General features: G+C 47.5%; 8 protein-coding genes across 8 annotated transcripts, besides 1 other annotated feature; 3 read left to right on the top strand and 5 right to left on the bottom strand.

The window, feature by feature from the left end:
- Positions 1-661: 661 nt before the first annotated feature.
- On the top strand, positions 662-2,112 carry ARB_04208 (uncharacterized protein; the record flags this gene model as incomplete). Its single annotated transcript, XM_003017282.1, has 2 exons — positions 662-739; positions 808-2,112. 2 exons carry the CDS (start codon positions 662-664, stop codon positions 2,110-2,112), a joined length of 1,383 nt encoding a protein of 460 aa, XP_003017328.1.
- A 466-nt stretch (positions 2,113-2,578) lies between these two features.
- ARB_04209 (uncharacterized protein) lies at positions 2,579-3,343 on the bottom strand (the record flags this gene model as incomplete). The annotated part of the gene is made up of 1 exon (XM_003017283.1): positions 2,579-3,343. The coding sequence occupies one exon, from the start codon at positions 3,341-3,343 to the stop codon at positions 2,579-2,581; it is 765 nt and encodes a 254-aa protein (XP_003017329.1).
- A 749-nt stretch (positions 3,344-4,092) lies between these two features.
- On the bottom strand, positions 4,093-7,016 carry ARB_04210 (uncharacterized protein; the record flags this gene model as incomplete). Its single annotated transcript, XM_003017284.1, has 6 exons — positions 4,093-4,791; positions 4,854-5,051; positions 5,205-5,302; positions 5,403-6,535; positions 6,610-6,761; positions 6,852-7,016. 6 exons carry the CDS (start codon positions 7,014-7,016, stop codon positions 4,093-4,095), a joined length of 2,445 nt encoding a protein of 814 aa, XP_003017330.1.
- A 365-nt stretch (positions 7,017-7,381) lies between these two features.
- Positions 7,382-8,797, bottom strand: ARB_04211 (cytochrome P450, putative; the record flags this gene model as incomplete). The annotated part of the gene is made up of 1 exon (XM_003017285.1): positions 7,382-8,797. One exon carries the CDS (start codon positions 8,795-8,797, stop codon positions 7,382-7,384), a length of 1,416 nt encoding a protein of 471 aa, XP_003017331.1.
- A 1,376-nt stretch (positions 8,798-10,173) lies between these two features.
- On the top strand, positions 10,174-11,655 carry ARB_04212 (uncharacterized protein; the record flags this gene model as incomplete). Its single annotated transcript, XM_003017286.1, has 1 exon — positions 10,174-11,655. The coding sequence occupies one exon, from the start codon at positions 10,174-10,176 to the stop codon at positions 11,653-11,655; it is 1,482 nt and encodes a 493-aa protein (XP_003017332.1).
- Positions 11,656-12,028: 373 nt separating this feature from the next.
- Positions 12,029-14,366, bottom strand: ARB_04213 (uncharacterized protein; the record flags this gene model as incomplete). The annotated part of the gene is made up of 2 exons (XM_003017287.1): positions 12,029-12,624; positions 12,674-14,366. The coding sequence occupies 2 exons, from the start codon at positions 14,364-14,366 to the stop codon at positions 12,029-12,031; spliced, it is 2,289 nt and encodes a 762-aa protein (XP_003017333.1).
- Positions 14,367-14,985: 619 nt separating this feature from the next.
- ARB_04214 (uncharacterized protein) lies at positions 14,986-15,678 on the top strand (the record flags this gene model as incomplete). Its single annotated transcript, XM_003017288.1, has 1 exon — positions 14,986-15,678. One exon carries the CDS (start codon positions 14,986-14,988, stop codon positions 15,676-15,678), a length of 693 nt encoding a protein of 230 aa, XP_003017334.1.
- Positions 15,679-16,284: 606 nt separating this feature from the next.
- ARB_04215 (uncharacterized protein) lies at positions 16,285-22,864 on the bottom strand (the record flags this gene model as incomplete). The annotated part of the gene is made up of 4 exons (XM_003017289.1): positions 16,285-16,429; positions 16,490-22,520; positions 22,597-22,637; positions 22,695-22,864. The coding sequence occupies 4 exons, from the start codon at positions 22,862-22,864 to the stop codon at positions 16,285-16,287; spliced, it is 6,387 nt and encodes a 2,128-aa protein (XP_003017335.1).
- A 649-nt stretch (positions 22,865-23,513) lies between these two features.
- Positions 23,514-23,591: a sequence feature (Short protein (ARB_04216, EFE36691.1) was converted to a misc_feature.).
- The last annotated feature ends 3,320 nt before the right edge of the window (positions 23,592-26,911 follow it).

Below are 26,911 nucleotides of genomic sequence, written 5' to 3' on the forward strand. Positions count from 1 at the left end.
TATGTCTCAGATTCTCCTCTTAGTCTATGCTCACTACTAGCCAGATCACCAGATGGTTATGGAGCTTCCAGTTATTATTATCTAGAGGAGTAGCTGATATAATCAATGTTCTCGATAATGATTTTTCCACCCTTCCAACACACCAACAAGTAGCACCTCTCTTGACTGTAGTTATATTTACCTGTCACATGTTTTATAAGAAGTCAGAGGCATGTAATGTATTACTTCCTCGTTTCGTTGTCTTTCTACAGGAGGATGGAGACTTATCGGGGTTTGAAAGCCATGTCTCAATTGGTACTAAGGTAAGACTAACATGGCATGGTATATATATTAATTAGATAACTAAGCATACTAAGTCTATACATGTGTTGTATAATATCCTAGCTAGATGTCATCGTCAACATCAATATGCAACAAGGCTGATACAAATAAAGTATTAAGGTTTGCGTAGTTCAAGAGCCCCTTGTTAACAAAGTTAATTAAAGCCCCAGCTATTTTTAGAAACAGGTTGGCACAGACCACACCCAAGCTCAACGCAAAACCAAAGTTCTCCTCCATATTTATTATGAACACGAGGAGATCAGAATAATAATGGCAACAGTCTTATTGAAGATTTAAAAAGTTGACGGTGCTTAACTGCAGAAAAAAAAATATTTTAAAAATGGCAGAGAATACATCCAATATTCAACGACGACGAAAAATCCTCAAGACACTCTTCATCTCCCTCTTACTTGACCTCGTAAGTACACGCTTACAAGCCTCGTTCATTAAGAGCTAATATCACTAACTGAACTACTCCCTTACTAGATATCATTTACCTTTATTCTTCCACTATTTCCGTCGCTTATAAGATTTTATCTTGAAAAAGATCCCTCTCCAAGCTCACTCCTGAATCGTATTCTCCAATACCTGAACGCATACAAGAATGCATTCTCAAAACCGATAGATTCGAAATACGATGTTGTACTTCTCGGCGGTGCTCTGGGATCCCTATTCTCGCTTCTACAGGCTGTTGCGGCACCTGTAATTGGCTCTATATCCGATAAACATGGCCGTCGTGCTGCACTTCTTTGGTCGATGGCGGGGAACATCGCTAGTGTTGCCTTATGGGTCGCTGCCACGGATTTCCGCACTTTCTTGGGGAGTAGGATAATAGGTGGGCTAAGTGAAGGAAACGTTCAGATTGCGAATGCTATTGCGGCGGATATAAGCGACCCTAGCCAACGTGGCTCAACCATGGCGTTGGTGGGAGCTTGCTTCAGTGTCGCGTTTACAATCGGCCCTGCTATCGGTGCAGCACTGAGCAACATTACCACATTTGCAGCGAATCCGTTTGCAACAGCTGCTGCATGCTCCTTATTTTTGATTGTCACGGAAACAATCTACATCTACTTCTGCCTGCCAGAAACACATCCGAGATTGGCATCTAAAACTTACAAACCCGCTACACCGGATGACATCAGCGGGAAGGAACATGACATTAAGCCAGGGCTAAACAGACCATCACTAGAAAAACCTAGGGCATATACCAACAGCCCTTTTCTATTAAACATTACACACTTTTTATTCCTTCTGCCCTTTTCTGGCCTAGAGTTTTCGCTTCCCTTTATTACTGCCAACCTTTACGAAACTTCTCTTGCAGCAAATGCTGGCACAGCAAGCCCTTCCGCTCTTAATGGGCGTCTATTATCAGTGATGGGATTATTGGCCTCAATTCTGCAGGGCGGGGTCACACGTCGACTTCCACCCCTTCTTACCGTCCGCATAGGCGTAGTAGCTTGCGCCATGTCCTTCGCTTTACTCGCTGACATTACAACGATAACCGGCTTGTACGCTGCTGGTTGTCTACTCGCTGTCACTAGTGCAACTGTGGTCACTGGATTGAATAGCCTGGGTAGTTTGGAAGCTCGTGAGGCTGAACGCGGCGCTTCCTTGGGTCGTCTACGAAGCTGGGGTCAAGCTGGCAGAGCTACTGGGCCAGTCCTTTTCTGCTCCCTGTTTTGGTGGGGAGGTAGAGAGGTAGCATATAAAACCGGTGCTCTGGCTATGGTTGGCGTCTGTGCAATTGCATTTGGGTTACTGAAATCACCCATGCTGGCTAAAACAAAGTAAACGGATTCGGATAGAAAAATATTTTGTGGGTAATTTAAATTCAAATGCATGGACGGGCATGGTTTATGGTATTGAGATATGTATATTATCAAGATGCCTGTAGAGCGGCACATTTAGAAGCAGGGTGAGCTGAGATTTTTACTATTTGTCTAATCCTATCCATGTAGATTCAAATTTGGGAATGTGTATCATACAGAAAGAAAAGAGCAAAGATCCCCGACCCCCCGCTATAAAGCCAACAAGAAAATGAAATGTTGTCAATGGCAAAAAGCATTAACATAGGTATCATAAATCATAGAACAGCCGGAGAGCACATAAAAAGCTGACTAGGGCAGGCTTCCCGCTGCTGCAGATCAGACGAAATCTGTAAAAACCAACTCCTCGCATAACATAAATGTCAAAAAGGAAGAAAAGAAATGAGTACTCAGCCAGCAGGATGTTCGTAAGAGTGATTTCCGTTTTAACATCAGATTTCGAACGGGCCGAAGCGATAACGTGGCCGAGAAGTTTCCCTAGCCTTTCCTGCTACAAAGGCAGGCTGAGGAGGAACAATCTGTCCGGAGGCGCTTCCTTTTGCCTTTCCCAGGAGCCAGTCTGTTAGAGTGACCACTTTGGCCGTTCGATCCCACCCGTTGCCTTCATCAGCATGCTCAATAGTATGCGTAGCAATCCGGCCTTCTTCGTCGAAAGTGAAAATGAAAAGCCCGGAAAACTGCTCCTCTTTTCCAAGTTTGAATATAGGCATTTCTCCGCCGAGCAACATGCTGAGTCCCCTATTCGTCCCATTTAGAGCGGAAGATGAGCTCATAGGGTTTTCCTTGTTTGTGCTTTGTTCCCGATGCGCTCGGTCTGGTGCAATGTAATCATCTACCTCTGAGCCGCGGCCGACTTTAGAAGCTGGGCGGTCTGCACCCTCGGTCACCCAGCGTACAACGAGTTTTTCACCACCAGGACTATCATTCCGATCGCCTCCATTAGCAATACCTGTTGGGACTACCCGCTCGCTTACTATTCGTAGGTTGACGTTCCCGATGATAGGAACACTGCCCCATGCCACAGGAGCAGTCCATAATGCAGCTCGATAGGGCACTCGTCCTTTAACGGTAGGAAGATGTGGGTGTGTAGATGGGAATAAATGGAGAGATATACTCGGCGAAAGGATCTCTTGCGGTAGTGCATTCACGAGGATTGTAGGCAGCTGTTTCGAGAGGATGCGAAGAGCTTTCATCATGTCATTAGCATCGAAAATCCTTTCAAGTTATTTACTTATTTTCAGAAACATACTCTTTCCCAGTTTAACTATTCTTTCATCTGGCGGTTTATGATCTCCATCCCCATGTGGCTCGCCATATTGCGCGACTAGATTCGATTGCGAGAAGTGTGTAGAGGAAACATCTGTGATCCACGGCCCATCGGGCTGTATGGGAGACAGCTGCGCTAACGAGCGATTGTGCGAAAGTGGCTCATGGTTCCAGCGAGAGGATCGTTGTGCTATTTGGGCTAGAGAGCCTGTCTGTGATGAGACTCGGGTGATATATCTGTTGAGCTGGCCCGGGTTTGGCTTGAGAGACGGTGGAAAGGCGATTTGATGCGTGAGGTGCTTAGCCATTATCGGCAGGGGGCTGCAGGCATTCCATGTAAGTAGTTATCCTAGAGATGCAGCAAGACTAGATAGATATGTTAGAGAAACAAGATATCATATGCTGCAGAAAGAAGAAGCTGTTGAAGAAGCATGAGAATTTGTGAATGTGGTCAAGCAGTGACAGGCAAGAAGTTGGAGCTACCTGATAAGTAAGGGAGGCCTGTGATTGGCTCGGACCACAATGATGATGGTGGCCACTAAGATACTCTCTCTTCTGCACCTGCTATTTGATAGTCTACAAGCTAATAAAGCCTCTGATCGTCCTCAATATGTAATGCATAAGTGAATATTACAATGTATCTACCTATTCATAGATCATAAGTACAAGGCCAGCTTCGTTATATATCGTTGTTATCCCCGGTGATGTCATTATCATCCTCGCCCATCAGTCTTCGTTCTGCGATGGCCCTGATCTTGTCATCGAGTATAGATCTCTGATAGCGTTGTGCAATCTTGCTAGCAGCATCTAGCATCTTCCCAGAGCGGTCTCGGAGCATGGTAACAAGTTCAAGGGCTTTCATACCCCTTTCCTCACCCTCGCGGCATTCGACAGCAAGCAACTGCAGGAGAATCTTGTCAATATCAAGCGCTCTCCTCCTCAGCTCAGCATCTCCAGCTGCCCCGGTCTCGGACGCCGTGATGCAGTCCTCCAGAAGAGTGTAGTCTAAACTCGCCCTGACAAGAGACTCTTGTAATTTCCTGTTATTGTTCCTCGCAGCTTCTTCAGCGTCTTCCATTTCCATGTCTCCATCTTTGTTGCTCTTTTCCTTGGATGAAATGCAGGATATCGGTATTTGGAAGTCGAATTCGGTGAGCAACGGTCGTGGGAAGTAGGGATACTTATCCCCACCCTTTAGGATTATGCAGTGGAAAACATCCTGTGCAACAGCAACTGGCCAATAGGTTTCTTCCTTGCGGCCACTGGCAACACGTTCAAGCAGCTTCGTGTCAAGGAGCGGGACCCAGCGGGCCTGTCCTGGTTTCCGCCAATGCTGCAACACAAGGAGAACCCCCGAGCTGTCATATATGCAGGGGTCCTGGATCATACACTTTAGTCAATATGGAGTTGGTTTACAGGGGTTCTTGGAGGGATACATACGCCCTTGTCTGAAAAAAATACGCTTTGCAGCCGCGTCCCTCCTGCTAGTGCAACAGCGTCCTCATTTTGGCATATCTCGTCACGTCGGACGTTCTCGATGGAGTACTTCAATTGTGCGACTCCATCACTACCTGCAGGGCCATTCCCGATGGTGATGATATAGTCTCGCCATGCTGCGCAGGTCACTGTTTGACTCTTCTGTCGGAATACCCGATATGGAGTGCCAAAAAGCGTATAAATCCGAACGTAGTCCGTCGAAGTAGTCACCGTAATGTAAGAATTACTTAATGCAATGGCTTAATACAGTTAGAAACACGAGGCCAGATAATGAGTGGCTTGGAAGGAACGTACAAGTAATCTTCTCTCCCGGTGGAAGTTCTGTCCGCCAGTCTGCTCTTGTTGTCCATGTTTCATGTGGCCGGTAAAATACGGTTGCTGGATGGCTGGAGCTAGGTTGGCATGAAAACAAAGTACCCTTCTCGTCTAAGATAGATGGTTAGGCCAATATGCAAAAAGATCTAGACTGAAGGTAATAATGAGTCCACGTACTCAAACAGGCCTTGTCATAGAGATATGGGTCCGTGAAATGAAAGTCACGATAACGTTCCCGGTCGTAGAACTCCACAGTGACAGTATTGTGCGTGTCTTGATCAACAGTCCATACAAACCCAACAAGATTCAACGCTACGGTTTCGTTAGCAAGGACTCTACCGAAGTAAACAATTACAAACTTACCTAGATATCTTCTGTTGCCTCTCCATGGGGTGCTGCCTGGCTGAAAGGGTTCATGAGATATAGTCTTCCAAGGGGCCGTTGGTCTCCGTTTTGTTTCATGACCAAATAACTCATCCATATGTGTGTTAGTCCTCTTTCCAAGGCCATTGACGTTTTCGGTGTAGCCTGCACCATCGTCATCCTCAACAAAATCATCTTCATCATCTGCTGGCCCCAGGATGTCATCAAGAGAGTCCGGGCTTCCTCCTCTCGGCCTGTTTCCAGAAAGATTACTGGTATCATGTCGTTGGGATCTATGAGGGAATGTGATCTCTTCATGGGAACCAATTGAGAGTAACGGTGCCACTTCCAAGGTCTTCGCTAGAAGTGAGTGAAATTCCGACGGGATAAAATCCTCGTAAATAAACAGCTCTCCATCCGAAGTAGTAAATGCAACAATATTCTGGGTGGGATGCCAGCGGAAATTAATAACATTTGGAATATCGTATGTCTTTATGACTTTTTGGGTCCTGGTTTCCCAGAGGAGAATTTTGCGGTCAGCTCCAGCACTTGCAAGCATTGCCCCGTTAGGAGACCAGGCGAGACAGGTAACATCTCCATTATGACCACCAGAGAATTTCCGTTGCTTAGTCCAATCCCTACACGATATTACTGTGATATCTCTTGTGGCCTCTACTGCAGCAAATGCAGTTCCATCTGGGTGCCAAACGGCGCTTGATGTGGCCTCGTTATCTGTTTCAAGTTGTCGAATCACCCCATCAAGTTTATGCAGCAGGGTAGGTTCCGTTTCCGTGAATGAGTAAATGTAGATAATTCCATCAGCGCAAGACACTGTGATAAATCGCCCGCTAGGATCAAATGTCACATGCTTGACTCCTTTTGTTTGGTCTCGCAAATATTTGACCTCTGTAATATCGTTAATATTCACGATCTTGACGGTGAGCTCACTATCCAGATTATAAAGTCAGTTAGATCCAACTTGTAATGATGCAACTAATATTCACCGGCTATTTCGACTTACTCGCTAGCAACAGCAACCCATTCCTCGTCCTTGGAGATCGCCAGGTCTCGAACTGGTAATGCACAACGAGCCAATGGCTTATCCATTGTGGCTTCTTGCAGTTTGTAAAGCCATACTGTGCCATCTTCAGATCCCAGTATCATGGATTCATTCTAGCACTTCATTAGAAAAGCTCGATTTGTAGCAGTGGGCCATTTCGGTTCCTCCTTGGGGGCTCAGTATGGTGGGAGATTCGGACGTACAGTTGCTGCAATTGCCAGATGGCTCTCCATCCCTTCATCGATCGTCTTCGGTTCGCCATGCTCGCCAGTTGAGAACACTCGAATTCCAGAGTTAGACCCGGCAGTAATTAATTGTTTGCCATTGGGAGTATAAGTTAGTACTGTGGTGCCGGGGGTGTCTAGCATTCACATCTATTAGTATTTATAATTAAAGACGAGATTCTGTAAGAAAAACATACGAGCCGGTCTACCCCTCAAGGTACTGCTATCCGGGGCCATGTTGAAGTATTAGCCAAATGCAGTATAATTGGTATATTGCGGGAAGTAGCCACAGGCTATGGAGATCGAGATCTAATTCAAAGCTGTGATGTGCTCTTTGGCAGGTTCAATATCGAAATGGAAGCGCGTCGCGGTCGTGATTATTAGTCATCATGTGCTTTAAAGTTAAGTTATGGAGATAAGATAAGATAGCCGGAGTTAGCGCTAAAGAAAATTATGAGTTAATATTACACTTATCTGGGCTTTAGATAATGATGTACAAAACCAAAGCGCTAGGATTTCATCTTTAGCATAACCTGTATGTCTTTTGGTTCGTCAATCAAGCTTCCGCTCCTCCGGTTAGGAACTTGCCAGTCCTCTCCCCCGGCAGGCTTGATATCCCATGTTACTAATATGGCAGCCAAGGTTCCAATAACTTTTCTCTGCTCTAACTTCCAACAAATGGAAGCTGGGTCATCCCAACCTTCTGAGCAATCTCGCTCATCCTCATTCACAACATCTTGTGAGACTTTCTTGTCTTCCGAGTCATCGGTCTCAGTAGACTTGATAAGGTGTCGTCGTGGGTCAAAGCTGTCTGGAGACTTGTTGTAAAGAGGGTTTCGATTTCGCAAAGAGTGAGGTATCACAACATAATCACCCTCAGATATATGATAAGTATGGACTTCTCGAGAATTGAAAGATGCGTCCTCATCTGACTCGGTGAGGTTGATATTGGAGATAACCTTTCGGTAAGTATAAGGGGTTGAGTAGAGCCGACTGGTCTCCCTTTGCGTAGCCATCAGCAATGGGCAGGACCCAATGAGATTATCTATATCCAGTGACACCTGTGGTGGTTCTGGTAGCCCAAATGTGGCTGAATTTGAGTGTTTAAGCTTTGCATAGGGGCCAATTTCACCCAACACTTCGGAATGTAACTTAGGGTCGGCTAGAATGTGAACGAGATTCCAGAATATTAAGGCGTTCGCCCGCACAGTAACTGCCCATAATAAAGATAAATCTTCAGCGGCCGCATATTCGACTGAGTAACCGTTCTTGATTCGTTCCCGCATTCGGGCCTGAACTGCGGCAGAAACATCATCTAGATCTCGCCAAACAGCCTCGGGTTCTTGTCCATTTTCTATCTGGCTAAATATGGCATTTTGAACCGTCAGGCATATTAGCAGGCGACGGCGAGCGAGATATGCATTGACAAGACCGGGAAATGGAATCCACCGCTGAATTCCAAGCAACATAGCATTGAATTTGCTATTGAAGGCGGAGATGTCGGGTAAAACATTGGGATAGACATCAAGGAGAGTCTTCCCCATTAAAATATTGACCGAGAGGTTCCCCACAAAGCCACTAATCAAAGAGTACAGTTTGGTTATGCATACTCTTTCTCCGCTTGCTTCATTTTGGAGAGCAACACCACTTATCCGTTCCCATGGGTATTGATCTACAACACTCGAGGTGAATGAGACCAAGGATGGAGTGGTTCGTTCAATTTCCTTGACCAGCACGGATGAAAGATCGGTGAGGTAGGGTTCTTCTGCCAAAAGCCTTATCCACTTCGATGATTCACCATGGTAAGTGCCTTCTCGGCCAGGTTTGCGCGCACGACTGTTAGTACCAAAATTGTTGTCCAGCAGGTAGTTGATGCATGGTTCTGCTGAAGTGGATTGGCGCTGCTTAAACAAGCTTCTAACCATCGAGGGAGTTGTAAGGACAACGTGCCTCCTCCCCCAACAATAAAAGCTGAATGCAGCTCCGCGCTCTGGCAGCCTAGATAACAAAGTTAATACCTCTGTCGAAAAGGGGCTCGAACGAACGTCAAGCATAAACTGACCGGGCATTGAATAGCAATCTCTTTCGGAAGAAACCTAACGAGAGCCAATGGCCAACGTAAGGCAACCAGTAGGGAACCTTGCTTGGGGATATTGATCCATCTGGGTATTTTGTTCTAATGCCTGGTAGACTAGTGATTTGTGTCAGGAGTCGGGTGACGAGACATGTCAGAACAAACACTACAACCACCGCCCACCCGCTCAAGTGGGCAAAAAGTTGCCGCAAGGCATCTACAGCGAGCTGAGGGATCGAGGGGGTGTCGTTATCCATTTATCCTTCTTCTTCCTCTCCTCCACCGAGTTTGACCGGAGCCTAGTCTAACAAATTGCCCAAGGAAGCCGTTGAAGCCTTCGGTCTGGATAAGCATATCACATGACGTTGATCTTGCTGATATAATCTCTCCACGTGCCTGGGGAAACCCTAATCAATCCCGCGGAGTGCTTTTTTTAGTTTCAACTAACTATTTTAGGAAGGAAGAGAGATAGAAAAAAAGCGCCAAATATAACGCAAGCGACGCCTCGACAAGAAGCTCCCCTGAATGTGCACCTCTTGATATCCGCCGACATGCCGACTATCAGCCACCAGGGGCAACAAAGAAAAAGAAAAGAAAGGAGAGAAGCGTTGTCGGAGATTCGCAGGTGATATCCAACTGTTTGCATGCAGCAGTCCTGCTGCAAAATGGGCACACGCTAGCGAATCATGGTGCTTACAACTCCACCGCGATGTCTCACCCCTCGTGATTAGAGCCTCATTTTCGCTTACTTGCCAACGTTCAGACATGGAAGATGGGCGAAATGAACTATTGGAGGGTCTGGGGGCCGTCGGCTATGCCCGTGGTTGGCCATTGCAAACTGTTCCTGGGGCCAGTTGAGTCAGGGAATGGAGTCGCCCTCGGAGGATGCGCCCGCAAAAGCCATTTTAGCTGCACTTGGCCGCACCTGGCCAGGATGTCATACAGTCTGCGAGGGGACAAGGTGGCTGTTTTTATCCATAACTTTGATGGGGCACGGAGTACAGAGTAAAATAGCAGAAAATTTATGCTCAAGGGCCCTTGCAGGATGGGCTTCCTGCTGGTCAAAGAGTCAGAGTTAAGGCGTGTACCCACCTCTGAGAAGGGGGTACTTTATCAGCGCCGCATCCCTCAGCTTTTATCTGAGTTCTACTCGTTCATATACCACTATCTCCCACAAACGGTGGCTCCTTTATTTTCTGGACCTTCTTGGGTAGAAGTGCCGTCGCGATGCCGGCCTCTCGTTTTTTGGGTCTTTGTGCCCTCCTCCAAGCGCTCAGGGCCACCCAGGCTTTCGCCCCTGATTGGACTATCACGAAATATTTCGAAGATTCTGTAACGACTTTGCCTGGGAATACAGGCCGCTACGGAACTTATCCGGCTACTGAATATACCAGTACAGTAACTGTTGTGCCAACTGTCACTTCTCCTATCGCCACCGCCACAATTATCGCAACCACCTACCCAGAAGCTATCACCTACGTACTCATAGGTCTTGAACCAGGCCAGGGAACATCGTCGAGTTATGACTACTCCGAAAGCACCAACACCTACTACGTCCCTCTCACGTATACCTACCCAAGATACTGCTCTGTGACCTCTGGCGAAAGCACCATCACGACATCAGCGCGAATTTCCATCCCAACCGAGATCCAGAGTGTTCTCACCCCAACCGTGACATCTGTAACGACCTCTGTCGTGGATTATCTGGAATCAGTCTCTTATTATACCTCTACAGCCTCATTTGTAGATCCAACAGAGCTTCCATCTGGGATTTACAGTAGTATAGAAGCAAGTCATACCCCTAGTGAAATTCAGTACTGCCGATATGAATCTCACTCAGGTTCCGGCGGCTACGGTTCACAACCTAGCTCCAGTTCCAGCTCCAGCGATAACTATGATGGTTATTGTGGCCGGTATTATGGGTGCTATCACTCCTATTGGTCTCCATATCTTGCACTATCCCTTATCATCACCTTTTCTTGGTTCGGCCTTTTTTTCATTGTTGGCCTGATCGAGAGTGCTGTTAGATTCAGAAAACTTATGCGAGGCCGCGGGGCAAGTAGAGGCCTACCCAAGTCCTTTGCTTGTTTGTGCCCAATATTATCGTGTTTGTTTATTATGTGCATGCACCGAGGCTACAGACCGAAACCGAGGGAAGAACAAGAGGAGTTGGAAAGAAATTGGAAATCTATGTCCTTCGCCGCTAAATTCACCCTCTGGTTGAAATATGGATTCAGCAGAAGCTACCCTCCAATGCTTGGAGCAGCACCTCCCCTCGCCACCGATCCGCTGCCAGCCAGTCAGCCTCAGATGGCACAGCAACCTGTGGTCCCTGGAGTCATGCCGCCACTACCTCAACAAACTGGCCCGCAACCTCTGCCTCACCAGACAGGTCAACAGACTGAACGGCAACTGGATAACCAACAGCAAGAACAGCAGCCTGTCCTTCGGTCAGCAGAGCAGAACCCAGAATCCTCACAGAGAGAATACCAACCATTACCGACAGTAGGCCAAAGTGGCAGTACAGGGTTGTTTGAGCATCCAACTCATGCAATTTCGCCAGTTAATGAACAAGGCTCTCCGCTACCGCTCCAATCTGATCTCACTCAGCCATATACTTCGCATGACCAGCATATACATGAAGAACAGCCACAAAATGCTATCACTCAACCTACCGATTTTCATTCTGGAGCACCTAAAAATGCTTAATCGAGTCTACTCCAACCATACATCCAAACTAATGCCGTATCTATAATGATGCTCTCATTCAACCTTGATATGATGACCATTTCATGCATTTATACGTGTTTAATATAATATTTCAATAAAAAAAAAAATTGGTATTCTACATTATTATAGTCTTTGTTTTAGGGGCGGTCTTGGTCAAATTATTGGTTTACTATTTCATGTACGATGAATAACCCATCATACTTCTATCTCCCAAGATCTCAAGATCTCAATTGTATTCATTGGGCTTTACTATTCAGAAACACTACAAATATTCACCTTTCTATTCCCTGTAATACCATATTCAAAACTAGATACAATATTATGTGCAATTGGTAAAACTCAATCTCTGGGCTTAAAACTCGGTTTTCAGAACAAGCTTTAACTGTGCGCTCTCCATCTCATATTGATCAATTTTTGCCTGGTTTAGAGCCAAGTTAGCTAGCAACCATTTAATTCTTCTCCTCGCTTCGCTAGGCTCTTTTGGGAAAGACCCTAGAACTTTTAGCTCTTCTTCAATCTTATTAATTGCCTGGTTCTGTATTGTGATCATTTGGCCGAGAATTCTTAGATCGAGCCTGCTACTAAGAACCTTATCTTCAACTAACTGGCGGAAGGCAGCCGCTAGCACTGGTTTCCCAGGCTTGATAATTGAAGGACGTCCGTTCTTTGAAATGACAGAGATTAGTTCTGCTTTCTCAAGCGCACGAAGGGTAGCCTCGCCATCCTTTTTGAACAGGTCCGACAAAATTATATCGCTGTATCGAATGCTAGCTTCCCCATTTGCATCTGAGTCGCTCTGGTTTCCTGCTTGGGCCTTGGCTGTTCCTAAGTTTTTGATTAAGTACCATGCTTGTTCCGGGGTCCAGCCACGGGAACTTGGATCAACTTCTGTGATAAATATCTTAAGGATTTCCGCAGCAGACTGATGTACTATCTGTTGAACGGCATCTACAGAGCACTTAGCATTATAATTCACTAGTAATGGGGGGTAGCTTACTATTTGGGGTCAGGCCTCTAGCAATCATGCGAGCGAAAAATTCAAGGTCTGTTAAACGGCCTCCGAGCCGTTTGATACATTCGGTGAGCTCCTGGTTAAATTTTTCATCGGAATAGTCCAAGCCTTTAGAATCCTCATTACCGGACACATGGCTTAACACGAACCGTTTAGCCACTTCAGGTTTGCAATCAGTGAATGACACCTGATGGAAAACCTGATTCGGTAAGGCCTGACTTAATGTCTTAGAATAGGAAAGGTCTGACGTGAGGAAGACAACGTGTGCAATATTGGTATATATCAATGCAGCTGCCCATTCTGCAAGTTTGTCGTATACCATCTGGTTGTCTTTGCTTTTATGTAGGAAATTATCAATGATAACAACTGGCCGACGAGCAGGGTTTGCCTCTAACCATTCATCATCACTCAAGTGACCATCTTTATCCCCCTTTTTTCTCCCGTCCAAAGCAACTTTTTTCAGGGCCTTAGCAGTGTTTTGCAATATGTTACCGAGCTGTGTGTCCAGAGTCTCGGACAATCCGGCCTTTGTACCAATGGCGCTTTGAGTTGCAACGTCAATCACACTGCTAATGCTGTTCATCCAGGAGAATACTGGTCTGTACCCAACCTCAGCAGCGGCAGCGGCTATCATGGTACTGTCTCCTGGAGCTTCTTGGATAGGTTTGCAGTCGATGACCAGTTTGTTCTTGTAATTTTTAAGCGCCTCGTCCAAAACAAATTCTTTCTTTCCTAAGCCTCGGGGCCCATGTACAACAATAAAGGTATCGTTCCCTTCCACAAGCCAATTCTGAATTTGCTGGGCGTCTTCTTTCCTTTCTTCCCAGATTTCGTTAAGGCCTTTCGACTCATATTGGCCCCGGTGAAGAGAAAATAGAGAGTTTGCTTTAGTTGCCTGTCTCTGAAGCCACATCCATAGCCTATTATCCTGGAACTGCAGTGGAGGAGATATTTTCAATCTAATGAAGAACGTCCTTATGGGATCAAAAATGGCGACAGTGATCCCAGCTAAGATGGCGACAAGGATGGGAAGCACAATTCGCGGATGGCTAAATAACCAGTCTCTTATCCAATGTGCCTTGATCTTCCGCTCGTAGCTAAACTGCAGGATAGTTCCAGCCTTGCCTCCAATATCGCCTGAAGGAACCTTGAACCCGTGAAGGCAGTTTTTTGCCATCACGGCGCTTACTGGATTAGAAAAGTCAAGCAAAGCATATCTTGGTACGACTTTTGAGTCTGCGGGCTGAGGAATAATGTCGGTCAATTTGCCGTATGTCCTGGCAAGCGAGTAGAGGTTTTCCTGTGTAAGTTCTGCAGCCGGAGCATCCAGCGATACAGGCAGGAATTCAACCTTGACTCTTGAGCTTGGAAACCGGTATGATAGGTCCTCCACCCAAGGACGCCCACGTACAAGGGCAGCGCTGGCAGGGCTGAAGAGGCTAAACCACGGCTTTACAGGATTCTCATATAAATGCTGGGTAATGGCCTTGATAATGTCTGAGCCTGATGTTTCAGGACCATGAGATAGTTTGACAAAGGCACCACCTTCTGTGAGGCGTGGAATGACCTGGGTGATATTTGGATGGAGTTCATCAGGAATAACTTGTTCGACAACAGTAGGGGAGCCCGTGAGCTCAGCACCTCTAACTCCAAGTTTTTCCAGCCGCTGCAAGACCATAGCATTCAAGTTTACATATGGAATGCGCGATAGCCAGCCCAAATGGACAGGAAGAACACCTATAGTATAGTATTAGCTGGTACTGCTATACTCTCGAGGGATAGTGGTGATGTCACACTTACTGCTTATGAAAATAAGAGATTCATTCTGTGACTTGTCTATGTATCCAGCTCTATGCGGCTCTGCAGCCGAGGCCTGGCATATGCTCCGATAGTTCTGACATCGTCTTCTGGCTATGCTCAGGAACCGCCCCCTCCAGGGTATCTGCCCGGGAGGTAGACCACGGACTACTGGGATCATCCTGTGAGGGAGTGGGAGCACTATCAGAGCTCTGCAGGCTCAGTACAAATGTGACTTAAGCGCCAAAAGCAGGATCGGCCATTTCTCGAGCTACCCGGCGGTCTTTTATACGCATCAGTATCATGACGTTTGCTGGTCCAAGTTGGCAGACGTTCTGGGTTGATGCTGGGTGGGAATAAGGTTTGTCACGTGCCCAAGCCTATTCGAACTTCTTCCACTTTATTTCTTGCTGATTGATCGTCGGGTTTGTGGAAGCAGATGAGCAGTTTGGCTTTTTATATTCAACGAGCGGACGCAGGTACGAACGCAGAAGACAACAATGGGTTGGCTGTGGAATAGTAGTAGCCCGGCTACTGCTGAGCAGGCACAGAAACCGGATCCCTCACCTCCAGCAAATGATTCGCATCCTTTACCATCCAATCCTGCCACGGAACAGTCCACGCCTCAGGTGAAGCCGCTTGGCCGTGACGAGATCGCAGAGGCCGAGTTCAACGAGTTGTTGAAGTCGCTAGATAACTCTACGTCATCCACCGAACAGCATGCGCCATCCACGTCTAAATCTAGGACCTCTAAGCCGCTTCCCTCACAATCAATTCACTTCGAATCTCCGTCTACCCAATTTCAGTCCGATTCACTCTACCCCAAAACCATGTCTTGCCGTACCGCTTTCGATTACGCATACTTCTGTCAGTCATTTGGAGGCCAATGGGTGAACGTCTATCGATATGGTGAACTACGGTCGTGCAGCGAGCATTGGTCTGACTTTTGGTTCTGTATGCGCTCAAAGTCGCTTCCTGACGAGGAAAGGGAAAAGGCTATCTCTGATAGATACAGGCGGAAAGCTATCAAGTATAAGACTGGCCCTAGTAGTGAAGATATCTGGGAACTAAGAAAGGAACCAGTTGTGGGGGCATTCCAAGGCGATTATCTCGCTTTTGAGAGAGAGATGGAGCGGCTAAAACAGCGGGAAAATGATGCAAAGGCTAATGAGGCCAATACTATGGAAGCATGAGAGTATGTTGCATCACGGCGTTGGATCATACTGTATACCATACTACTGGGATTGACTTGACAAACGGTTTGGTTTGCCTTTAGAAGTTAAATTTTATATGTATTATTAGAGTGTTGAATACCCCTTTCTTTCTCTGCTCCGTGGCGTTATGGACTAAAAGGATTTTAGGACAAGTTTTGGGTGCATATAGGCATGAGACTGGCTGGATGGCCTTTTGATTAATGGAATTGAAGTCATTGATTCTTGTCATGTTGCCTTCGTGAGCTGAGAGATATATCATTGGGAAGAAGCAAGGTGGGACGGGCTAACTAGTTTAACTATGTTCGGAAAATTCTTCTTCAATGAAAAGTTTTCTCACTAGAGAATGAATAACACAATGATCATACACATATTAGAAGAACAAATGCTGAATGCAACCTGAAACTAGGAGAATGAATAAAATACATATGGATCAGGCGTTGTCGACATTTCCGATGCAATTTTCCTCGTGCTGACAAACTCGGTTTCCTCCAGAAAAGTTGACGAAATAACTAATAATCGCAAAAGAAAGACAAATGGCTACCAAATACGCGAGGACTGCTATTCAGAGGCTTGCGGGCTTGCGGTTTATGCAGCGGCTATTCGGATCTCCTTGGGGACAGCCTCAATTGCTGGACGGCGAACAATTCCGCCAGCGGCTGGAAGATGGGATGTACTTCCCATAAGATATGAGTCGATCTCTCGAGCCGCCTGTCGACCTTCATTGATTCCCCTGGAGTGGACAAACGTGTTAGTGCAGGTTAGATGTTAGCCTCGAATATGGTTTACATACCAGACAATTAGCGACTGTCCACGCCTACAGTCACCAGCAGCAAATACGCCGGGGATGTTAGTTGAGTAGTGGCCAGCGGGAGTCTTGATATTCTTTCGTGCATCTCTCTCGACCTCGTCGCCCAGGAGTCGATCTTCAGGGCCCAGGAAACCCATTGAAAGGAGGACAAGGTCAGCCGGGAAGAATTGCTCACTGCCCTCGACAGTCTTCATATCCCAGCCACCTGAAGGGCTCTTCGTCCACTCAACTCGGACAATGTTGATACCCTTGACATGACCGTTTTCATCTCCAACGAACTCCTTCGACATGACACAGAATTCTCGCGGGTCTTTGCCCATGTGAGTCTTGACTTCGCTGTGACCATAATCTATACGGTAGATTCGGGGCCACTGTGGCCATGGGTTATCGCGAGCACGGTCCTGAGGAGGCTGAGGAAGGAGCTCGAAGTTTGTGACAGATTTTGCTCCATGTCGGACGGATGTTCCGATACAATCGTTGCCAGTATCACCACCACCAATGACAATAACATCTTTGCCTTTTGCTGAGATGTACTCACCATCATTTAGTTCTGAGTCAAGAAGGGATTTGGTGTTACGGTGCAGGAACTCCATGGCAAAATGAATTCCCGCGAGATCACGGTTTGGGATCTTTAGATCTCGCGCGACGGTAGCACCGGTAGCTATGACTACCGCGTTGTTTGACTTCTGTAGAGACTGGAGAGATACCTCCTGGTCTGGACCAACGACCGTGCCAGTAACGAACTTGATACCTTCTGCAGCCATGAAATCAACGCGTCTTTGCACAACCTTCTTGTCCAGCTTCATGTTTGGAATGCCATACATCAGTAAACCGCCAATGCGGTCTGCTCGCTCGTATACGGTCACACTGTGTCCGGCACGATTGAGTTGATCAGCCGCAGCCAAGCCAGCTGGGCCTGAGCCGATAATTGCAACAGATTTTCCTGTACGGGTTGGAGGTTGTTTTGGAACCATCCAGCCCATCTCAAAACCTCGGTCAATAATTGCACATTCGATTGATTTGATACCAACTGGATCATCAACAATTCCAAGGACACAAGCGCCTTCACATGGAGCAGGGCAAACGCGCCCAGTGAATTCGGGGAAATTATTTGTCATGAGCAACCGGTTGAGTGCATCTTGCCATTGGTTCTGGAATACAAGCTCATTCCACTTTGGAATGACATTGGAAATAGGGCAACCGGTGTCAGATTGACAGAATGGAACGCCACAGTCCATACATCTAGCGGATTGATATTTCAGCTCATCCTCTGTAAGTCTGGGTGACAGTTCCTGCCAGTCTCGAGTACGTGTTTTCGAGCTTCTGTACTTTTCATGACGCCGAGCATACTTCATGAAGCCTTTGGTCTTATCTAAGATCAAAGCTGTGCGCTTTTTCTCTGTTTTAGCATCGCCGATACTATCTTCAATATCCAGAACGTCGGCACTAGCTTGATGATCCCCTTGGTGTTTGTGTTCTGCCTTCTCGTGAGGTTTCACCACGGCATTTTGACTAGAACTTGGATGCGCAGTCTCCAGCTTCTTGGCAGCCTCGATTTTAGCCGCTTCCTCCTCAAGCACTCGTTTATAGTCAGTTGGCAGCACCTTCACAATGTGCGATAAGGCCTTGTTGAAATCGATCAAGATTCTGGCGGCAATTTCAGACCCAGTGTAGTGATGATGGTCTTCAATGAGACCACGCAGGAATGCGATTTCAGCCGGATTATCGACACCAGAAAGCTCAACCATCTCCATGTTGACCTTTTGCTCGAAATCCCCAGCTGTATCAAGGACATATGCAATACCACCGGACATACCAGCAGCAAAATTTCTTCCCGTGGATCCAAGGATCAATACACGACCACCTGTCATGTATTCGCAACCATGGTCACCCACTCCTTCAACAACAGCAGTGGCACCAGAGTTACGGACAGCAAACCTCTCAGCGGCAACGCCACGGAAGTAGCAGCTTCCACTGGTGGCACCGTACAAGCAGACATTCCCGATGATGATATTTTCCTCTGCTTTGAAAACAGCACCGCGCGGAGGATAGATGATTAGGCGACCTCCAGATAAGCCCTTGCCCACATAGTCATTCGAGTCGCCTTCAAGCTCAAGGGTAACACCTGGGGCAAGGTAAGCTCCAAATGACTGTCCGGCGGACCCTCTGATATTGGCATGGATTGTGTCCTGCGGCAGCCCAGGCTCACCGTATCGTTTACTGATCTGATATGAGAGCGTGGCGCCCATAGCACGATCAGTGTTGACAATGTCACATTCCACTCTACACGGAAGTCCCTTTTCTAAGGCCAATTCCCCTTCTGCAATAAGTTTATTGTCGAGACGAGTGTGGAGGCGATGATCCTGCTTCCTCACATTGTACGTGGCAACTCCAGGTCTGAGGGAATGTGCAGGGGTGAGGATGAGGGAGAGGTCAATGTTGTGCATGCGAGGAGATGCTAGGTCATCTCTTATCTTGAGAAGTTCAGCTCTTCCGACCATCTCGTTGACACTGCGGAAACCAAGCTTGGCCATGATGGCACGGAGCTCGTTTGCGACATAATAGAAAAAGTTGATGACATGCTCCGGGGTGCCTTGGAACTTCTCTCGGAGAACTGGGTCTTGGGTAGCTATTCCAACGGGACAAGTGTTCAGGTGGCACTTCCTCATCATAACACATCCCATTGCAATCAGTGGAGCAGTTGCGAATCCCCATTCCTCAGCTCCTAGCAAACATGCAATAGCAATATCTCTGCCAGTTCTGAGCTGCCCATCGGTCTGGACTATGACACGCCCACGTAAGTCGTTAAGAACCAAGGTTTGGTGAGTTTCAGCCAACCCAAGCTCCCATGGTAGACCGGCATATTTGATACCAGTCCATCGGGAAGCACCTGTACCTCCATCATGGCCGGCAATGAGGATGTGGTCCGCCTTGGCCTTTGCAACACCAGATGCAACAATACCCACACCAACCTCTGAGACGAGCTTGACAGAAACACGAGCACGAGGATTGGAGCACTTGAGATCATATATGAGTTGCTTTAGGTCCTCAATGGAGTATATGTCATGATGGGGTGGAGGAGATATCAGACCAACTCCAGGGGTGGAGTGTCGGGTATGCGCAATGGGCCCTGTTACTTTGTGGCCAGGCAATTCACCTCCTTCGCCAGGTTTGGCTCCTTGAGCCATCTTGATCTGCAATTCATCTGCATCAGCTAGGTAGCTTGAAGTGACTCCAAATCGCCCAGAGGCAATCTGTTTGATAGCCGATCTCATTGTGTCCCCATTTTCTCCGACTTTGCTGCGACTAGCATCCTCACCACCTTCGCCAGTATTGGATTTACCACCTAGCCTATTCATAGCAATAGCAAGGGTAGAGTGGGATTCGAAGGATATTGAGCCATAAGACATGGCGCCAGTAACAAAACGGCGGACGATATCAGTCCATGGCTCGACTTGATCAACCGGAATGGGAGTTCGTTGCTCAAAGTCAAATTCCAGCATCCCGCGCAGCGTGCAGTTCTTAATCTGCTCAAATTCTGCCTTAGCATATGCTTCGTAAGATTTGTCATTCTTATTGCGGACGGCATCTTGCATGTTGGCAATGCTGACTGGATCGTTGATGTGTGGCTCTCCTCCATCTCGCCAGTGGTATTCTCCTGACTCGGTAAGACCGGGTATTTCAGTGATTTGTCGCGAAGGATATCCCTTTTCGTGGAAAGCAAAGGCGTCCTGAGCGATAGCCTCGAATGTCATTCCCCGAATTCTGCTTGCTGTTCCGACGAAGCATCTGTCAATGACGCTGTCATCAATACCAAGGGCTTCGAAAATCTGAGCTCCTTTATAACTCTGCAAGGTGGAGATACCCATCTTGCTCATGACCTTCAGAATACCACCATCAACTGAATGTTTGTAGTTATTGACGATTTGGTCATCAGTGAGTTTCTTCCGGATGAGGCCTTCGCGGTTCATCTTGAGCATGCACTCAATAGCAAGGTATGGGCATACACCATCCGCACCATAGCCAACGAGAACACACATGTGATGGACTTCACGAGCTTCGCCAGTCTCAACTATGAGGGCCACTAATGAACGCCATTTATTGCGAACAAGGTGGTGGTGGACTAAACCGGTAGCCAGGAGAGCAGATACTGGAACCCGGTCAGCAGCGGTCGCTCTATCAGACAGAATTAATACCCGATCACCGTTCTTGATGCCTGCACTAGCTGCTTCACATATGCTCTCGAGGGCATCAAGATAACCCTGGACCCCCTTTGACTTGTCAAAGGTGATATCAATGATCCTTACGGGCCAGTCTTTGTGCAGGAAGGTGATATTTTTGATGGTATCGAATTCAGTGAGAGAGAGGATAGGGGATGGAAGATGAAGACGATGGCACTGTGTTTCGTTGATTTCGAGCAGGTTTCCCTGAGGGCCGACGTAGCACTCTAGGGACATAACGATGGCCTCACGGATAGGGTCAATAGGCGGATTGGTGACTTGAGCAAACAGTTGACGGAAGTACTCATACATGAGCCGTGGTTGCTGGGCAATGCAGGCAAGAGGAGCATCGTTGCCCATCGAACCAAGAGCTTCCTTGGAATCAGCAGCCATTGGGCCCAAGAGCAAACTCACTTGCTCGAAAGTATACCCAAACGCCTTTAGACGCGGGTCTTGCTGGACAGTTAACTCATCTAGCTTTGGTGTGACTTTGATAACCTTGTCATCTATGTACTTCTGGTGAATTTTAGGCAGGCTTAGAAGCTGTGACTCGACCCATTTGGCGAAGGGTTGGCGGTTGGCAACAGTTTGCTTTAGCTCTGTATCATCGATGATTCTTCCTGCCACGGTATCGACAAGGAGCATCTTGCCAGGCTGCAGACGACCCTTTTCTATGACACGCTCCTGATCGATGACAAGAGCACCGACTTCAGAGGCGCAGATTATTCTGTCGTCATCTGTGATATAGTATCTGCACGGTCTAAGACCGTTACGGTCCAAATTGGCACCGCAGTATCGACCGTCAGAGAATGTGAAGAGAGCTGGGCCATCCCAAGGTTCCATCTGGCATGCTGCCCATTCGTAAAAGGCGGCCTTCTCCGCGTCCATAGAGGGATTATCCTGCCAGGCTTCAGGAACCATCAGCATGACTGCTTCAGGAAGAGACAGGACGCCGTTGATTGTCAACAACTCTAGTACGTTATCAAAAGCCGCGGAGTCGGAGCCACCCTCCTCCACAATGGGATAGAGCAAGTCGAGCTCCTCTCCAAAGATCTCTGATTTGAGTACCCCTTCTCTCGCTCTCATCCAGTTTTTATTCCCACGGAGAGTGTTTATTTCACCATTGTGGGCTGCCCATCGGAGAGGCTGTGCACGGTCCCACGAGGGGAAAGTATTTGTTGAGAAACGAGAGTGAACCAGGGCAAAGTGGCCTTCATAGTCCACTGAAACGAGGTCGTGATAGTACTCATAAACTTGAACTGGAGCCAATTGGCCCTTATAAACGATATTCTTATTACTCAGGGAGCAAAGATAAAACCAGTTGGCAAGGCCAAGGACATGAGTTGCCCGTTTTCTCAGCACATACAGCTGCCTCTCAAAGAGCCTCTCATCAAAGAGTTCAGAGTGGGTTTCAAGAGGAACATTGCCATCCCCATATGCAGAGTGAAGGACAACGATAGGCTGATAAATGAATGGCTCACGGGACAGGGCAGCTGGCCCTAGAATCGTTGAATCGTGGGGCACTTCTCTCCACCCAAGCACTCGCAGGTTCAATTCTCTAGCGAGATCCTCAAAGGTGGACTGTGAGTCCCTAAGGGCGACAGGATCAGGCTTGAAAAAGAGATTTCCCACAGCATATTGTCCCAATGGTGGTAGAACAACATCAATATCCCTGGCAAAGTGCTTTGTGATGAATTTGTGCGGGATACTCGTCATGACACCGGCACCATCGCCGTCTCGAGCGTCGGAGCCAACTGCTCCTCGATGGGTCATGTTGCATAGTAAACCTCGTGCTATGGAGGATTTCAGTCAGCAGTCAGCATTACAGCCCAAGCGAACCTGTGATATTGACTACAAGGCAGAACATACCATCACTGACTATCTTATGGCTTGCCTTTCCCTTGATGTGGCTAGGAAACACGGTTAGTGAGCCATTGTTCTTCCGCGTCCAGGCCGGGCACACTTACGCAGTGAAGCCTACACCACAGGCATCTTTCTCCAGCTCTGGGTCATATAGACCCTGCTTCTTGGGCAGGGCCTCCGCCCAGCCATAGCCGCTGTCAGCCCTGTATGGAGAGTATTCGTTGGGAGTATTGTCTTGCGCTGCTGTGTCCCTGGTTTTCTCCAAGAGGCCCATTCTTCCTGCCTGCGTGGTCGGCAGAGAGAGAACGCGACGCCTGACCTTGTTATAGTAACAATTTGAACTGACAGTGGCTAGATATGACGTTTTTGATCAAATTGGGGATTGAAGCAAGATGAAGACAGAGAAGACGGGCGTGAAGATGGTGTGATGATAGAAGGATGTGAAGTGAAAGAGGGGAAGATGAGAGTGAAAGAAGTTAATGAATAATAACAAGCACACCAGCACAGGGCATCCTCGGAAGTTGGCCATCGTTTGTTCTATGGTTGGGCCGGCTGGTTCCATAGCTCGCCTCGAGCGTCAAACCGAGCGTGGGGGAGGAAGACCTGCACACCAAACCCTACGGCATCTACGCACCTTCGTGGCCAGGCAGCGGCCGCTCGGGAGGGTGGCATCCTCGGGACGTCTGCTACAGCGAGGCCATCCATCCAGCCTGCGTCTTTGACGATCCAGCGCTGGAGGTCCCCCTTCACCCTTCACAGGCCTTTTCCCAGCAAAAACAGTGACGGAGCGATGGACGATAACAGCGGGTCTCGGTGCTAATCGGAGCCTTCTCATTGGTCAATGTCGCTTATCTGCAGACTTAACCTTAAAAAAAGCATCGACCAAGCTGGAACTTGATGCTTTTTTTTTTTTTTTTCTCGAGATGCAAAAGCCGAAGACAAAGAAGAAGAAGAAGAAGAAGAAGGCAAAAGGACAGCAGGGAGACAAGAAAGATGACTAGTTATGCGCATGTCCTGCAGTCTCCAGTCTCGGGCGGGAGAGGAAGAGGCAGCTGCTCTCCCCAGACGCTCTCTGCTCCTCGATAGAACCTGCTTTACTTACGGTTCGTCCGTTATCTCAACCTGGTAGTTAACTCGTTAAAAAGCATGTGCTTCCACTTTTATCTTCCCCCCGCCCCCCACCATTACTCCGTAGTTATGTTTACTCTGCGTTGGCTGAACCACAAAGGAGGGATGTTAATTGGCCAGCTTATTTTCCTTGAAGGCCCGACATCGGCAGCCTGAGAGCCGCACTTTATTTTTGTTGTCGTTTCTGCCGGTGGCCTTGACTCCTTTGGCCCTTTCGAGTTGCTCATGAATCTTTGAAAAAGGGGCATCGACAGAGCAAAACACCAGCCGGACGGGGGTTTTACGTAACCCGATTCTGGTTCTTGGAGAAGATGTACATTGGATACTACGGGCCGCTCGATGCTGTTTATATGACATGCGTGTTATAAGTCTCCCTCCCGGCTGAAGCTGGGCATCGTATCAGACCGAGTGCCGGCTTCACGTTCGTATCTCCTTCGATAATGCCGAATCCTCGGCACAAAAGAAAAACAACAAACGCCCATCTTTTTCCCAGTCGTATTGGAAGCCCCGGAACAGCCCGCGCCCTCCCCCAAAAGCCCCAAAAGCAACGACTGAAAGTGGGAATAGCAACTGGAGAGGGCTGGAGAGAGGATCGGGTCCTTTCGGAAGGAAAGAGTCACGTGGTGCAGGTTGCATGTGCATTCAGCAGTTCACGGCCTCCCTTCAGCTCCTACACCTCCCTATTATTGTGTAGCAAAAGAAGATATAGGGAGCAAAGCAGCTACCCCGTAACTAACTAGTTATGGAGAACGCCTTGGGGACTCTCTGCATATATGATGTCAGATATGCGAGGACAGGTGGCGACGGACTGATGCCGCTCAACGCCATTCATATTCATACATATATATATCCACCATTCTGCAGGGAGGTGAACTCCGTGAATACGAAATTATTTGTCAATCATACATAAAAGACAGTCGGATAGCAACGCTCAACAAGGCTCCGGTGCGGATACAGGATCATGGTCCTCGCGTGACGCATCTTCAACTTCCTGGGTTGCTTTCGGTTTGTGGCCTGGGTGGCATCCTTCCACGAAGGGGGCTTCCACGCCCAGGCCCGGGGGTGGGAAGAGGTATGACAGAACAGTCATCCAGGTGAACCCCATAGCCAAACCAACAAAGAATGTGATATTGAACAATTTGATCCAGCCTTGCATGGCTGGAGATTTGTCTTTATTGACTGATGCGACAAGTCCAGCTGGAAAAAAAAGAAGAAGAAAAAGAAAAAGCTGTTAATATACCATAGTAACCAACAAAGCAAAGATCTCTCAAGAGGGGCATCGACTTACGTATTTGAGACCATATACTGGCGGTAAAGGCGACAGCCCCACGCCAATTGAACCCGTGCCAGTACCAGTATATGGATGATGAGTCTCCCTTATACAGGTCACAGAGCTTGAGTGTCTGGCGCCGGATGACGAGATAGTCTGATAGCATGATACCACTGGTAGGCCGTTAGGTCTCTCTCTGTTTGGATATCAACTGAGGCTGGATCCGTATCTTACATTAAAGGAGCCATAAATATTCCAAATCCAGATAAAACTGACAGAAATTTATCTGCACTGGAAAGAAGTTGCCATGGCCTTGGTTTTGATTAGTTTGTCTTGTCTCTCTGTCGGCATCGTGCAAATCACTATACAACTCACTGAGATGCAAGGCCAATAACGACCATAATATAACTTCCTCTTCTAATGTTTATATATTTCGGTTGTAGACCGGCTAGATCCATTCCTGCTGAGACAGAGTTCAGTACAAGCGATATCTATAACCCAGGTCAGCAAGTTCCCAACTGTTGGAGCCATTGAGGTTGGACCCTACCGCAAGCTGAGTCGAGACAGTGCCTATGGAGGCAAAGAATACGCCAGCTCTGGAACGTGGACTTGAACGATAGTGTTCCTGTATAGCAGCAAGAAGTTGGATGGGGCTCCAGATGATCTCTCCGAGAATGTCATTCACGGCACTGGTTACGATTATCCCAATCATAGCTGTAATTGTGATTGTTATGGGCGCAGCTATAAGCTGAGATAACGTTGGTGCCAGTGGCCGATTCGCATAACGGGTCCAGTCGGATTGGCTTAGGGTACTAGCACCCCATGCACCAAGGATCGCAGTTATCCCAAACATGACACCCCATCCTACAGAGTCTGTTGTTGCTGGCTGATGAAACATTGATCCAGGACCTCCAGCATTTCTCACTGCCCTGTAATATGTTAGCAACGGGACAGGCTTGGAAAAGAACAAAATCAACCAACACATACCAAACCAAAATCCCGATACATGTTGAACTGAATAGTACGAACGAAATACCAAACGGGATTTGGAGTCTTTCAGGGGGGATAAGCAGTAAAGGCAGGAATATAAGATACCACAAGACCATACCAATAAAGTCATTGGTGAGCAGGTGTGAGCTTTCTGAGAATAAATTCTTCATATGCGCAAAACTGGGGATAACTGCTCCTACGAGAACTCTGGTTGCTTGACCTCCCCTGTATTATCAATATTAGTCTTGGGGGGTTTGCCTAATACTTTTGAAGTATAACTTACCAGTATGACTGCATTCCAAACCAGAGGCAACCAAGAAAGCATCGAAGAACAACAGGAACTATTGCCATCGATGAGTCCGAAATGCATACTCACAGGTAGGTATCGTATTAAACCTACAGTATGATCCTCTCATTCCCCACGAGAACCTTGAAGCAACCGGAAAGCCGATATGGTGTCGCTCACCCATCCAACCGCATGCAACAGCAAGTAGACCAGTGAATACTCCACCCACAGCCTGTGTTATCACACTATATCAGCCCCCGAGCACTGATTTCGATAGAAATCAAACCGGTAGGGAGATACACGTACCACGCATCCAATTGCCTGTTGGGGACTTAGCCCGAATGCCAAAAGAGTGCTTCCTATAGTCCATGCTGATATGCATGAACCGGATACCATCCAGTAACCTATCCAACCCATAAGTCCATCCCGTCCACTTTGTCGGCATCATAAAACAATGGCATACCAGTATAACCCCAAATTCCCCAAGTTCGCCTGTCCGGAGGGATTGGTATAAGGTCTCTATTGCACCACACCGTGTTTTCGTATAGCGGGTCTTTGTCTATCGGCCTTTCAGCTCAGATTCATTAGCAGGCAAATCGTCAACTACACTACACAGGTAGTTAGAGGTTGCATTGTCAAAAGCCACT

Source organism: Trichophyton benhamiae (assembly GCF_000151125.1).
Source record: "Trichophyton benhamiae CBS 112371 chromosome Unknown contig01293.0, whole genome shotgun sequence".
Lineage (NCBI taxonomy): Eukaryota > Fungi > Ascomycota > Eurotiomycetes > Onygenales > Arthrodermataceae > Trichophyton > Trichophyton benhamiae.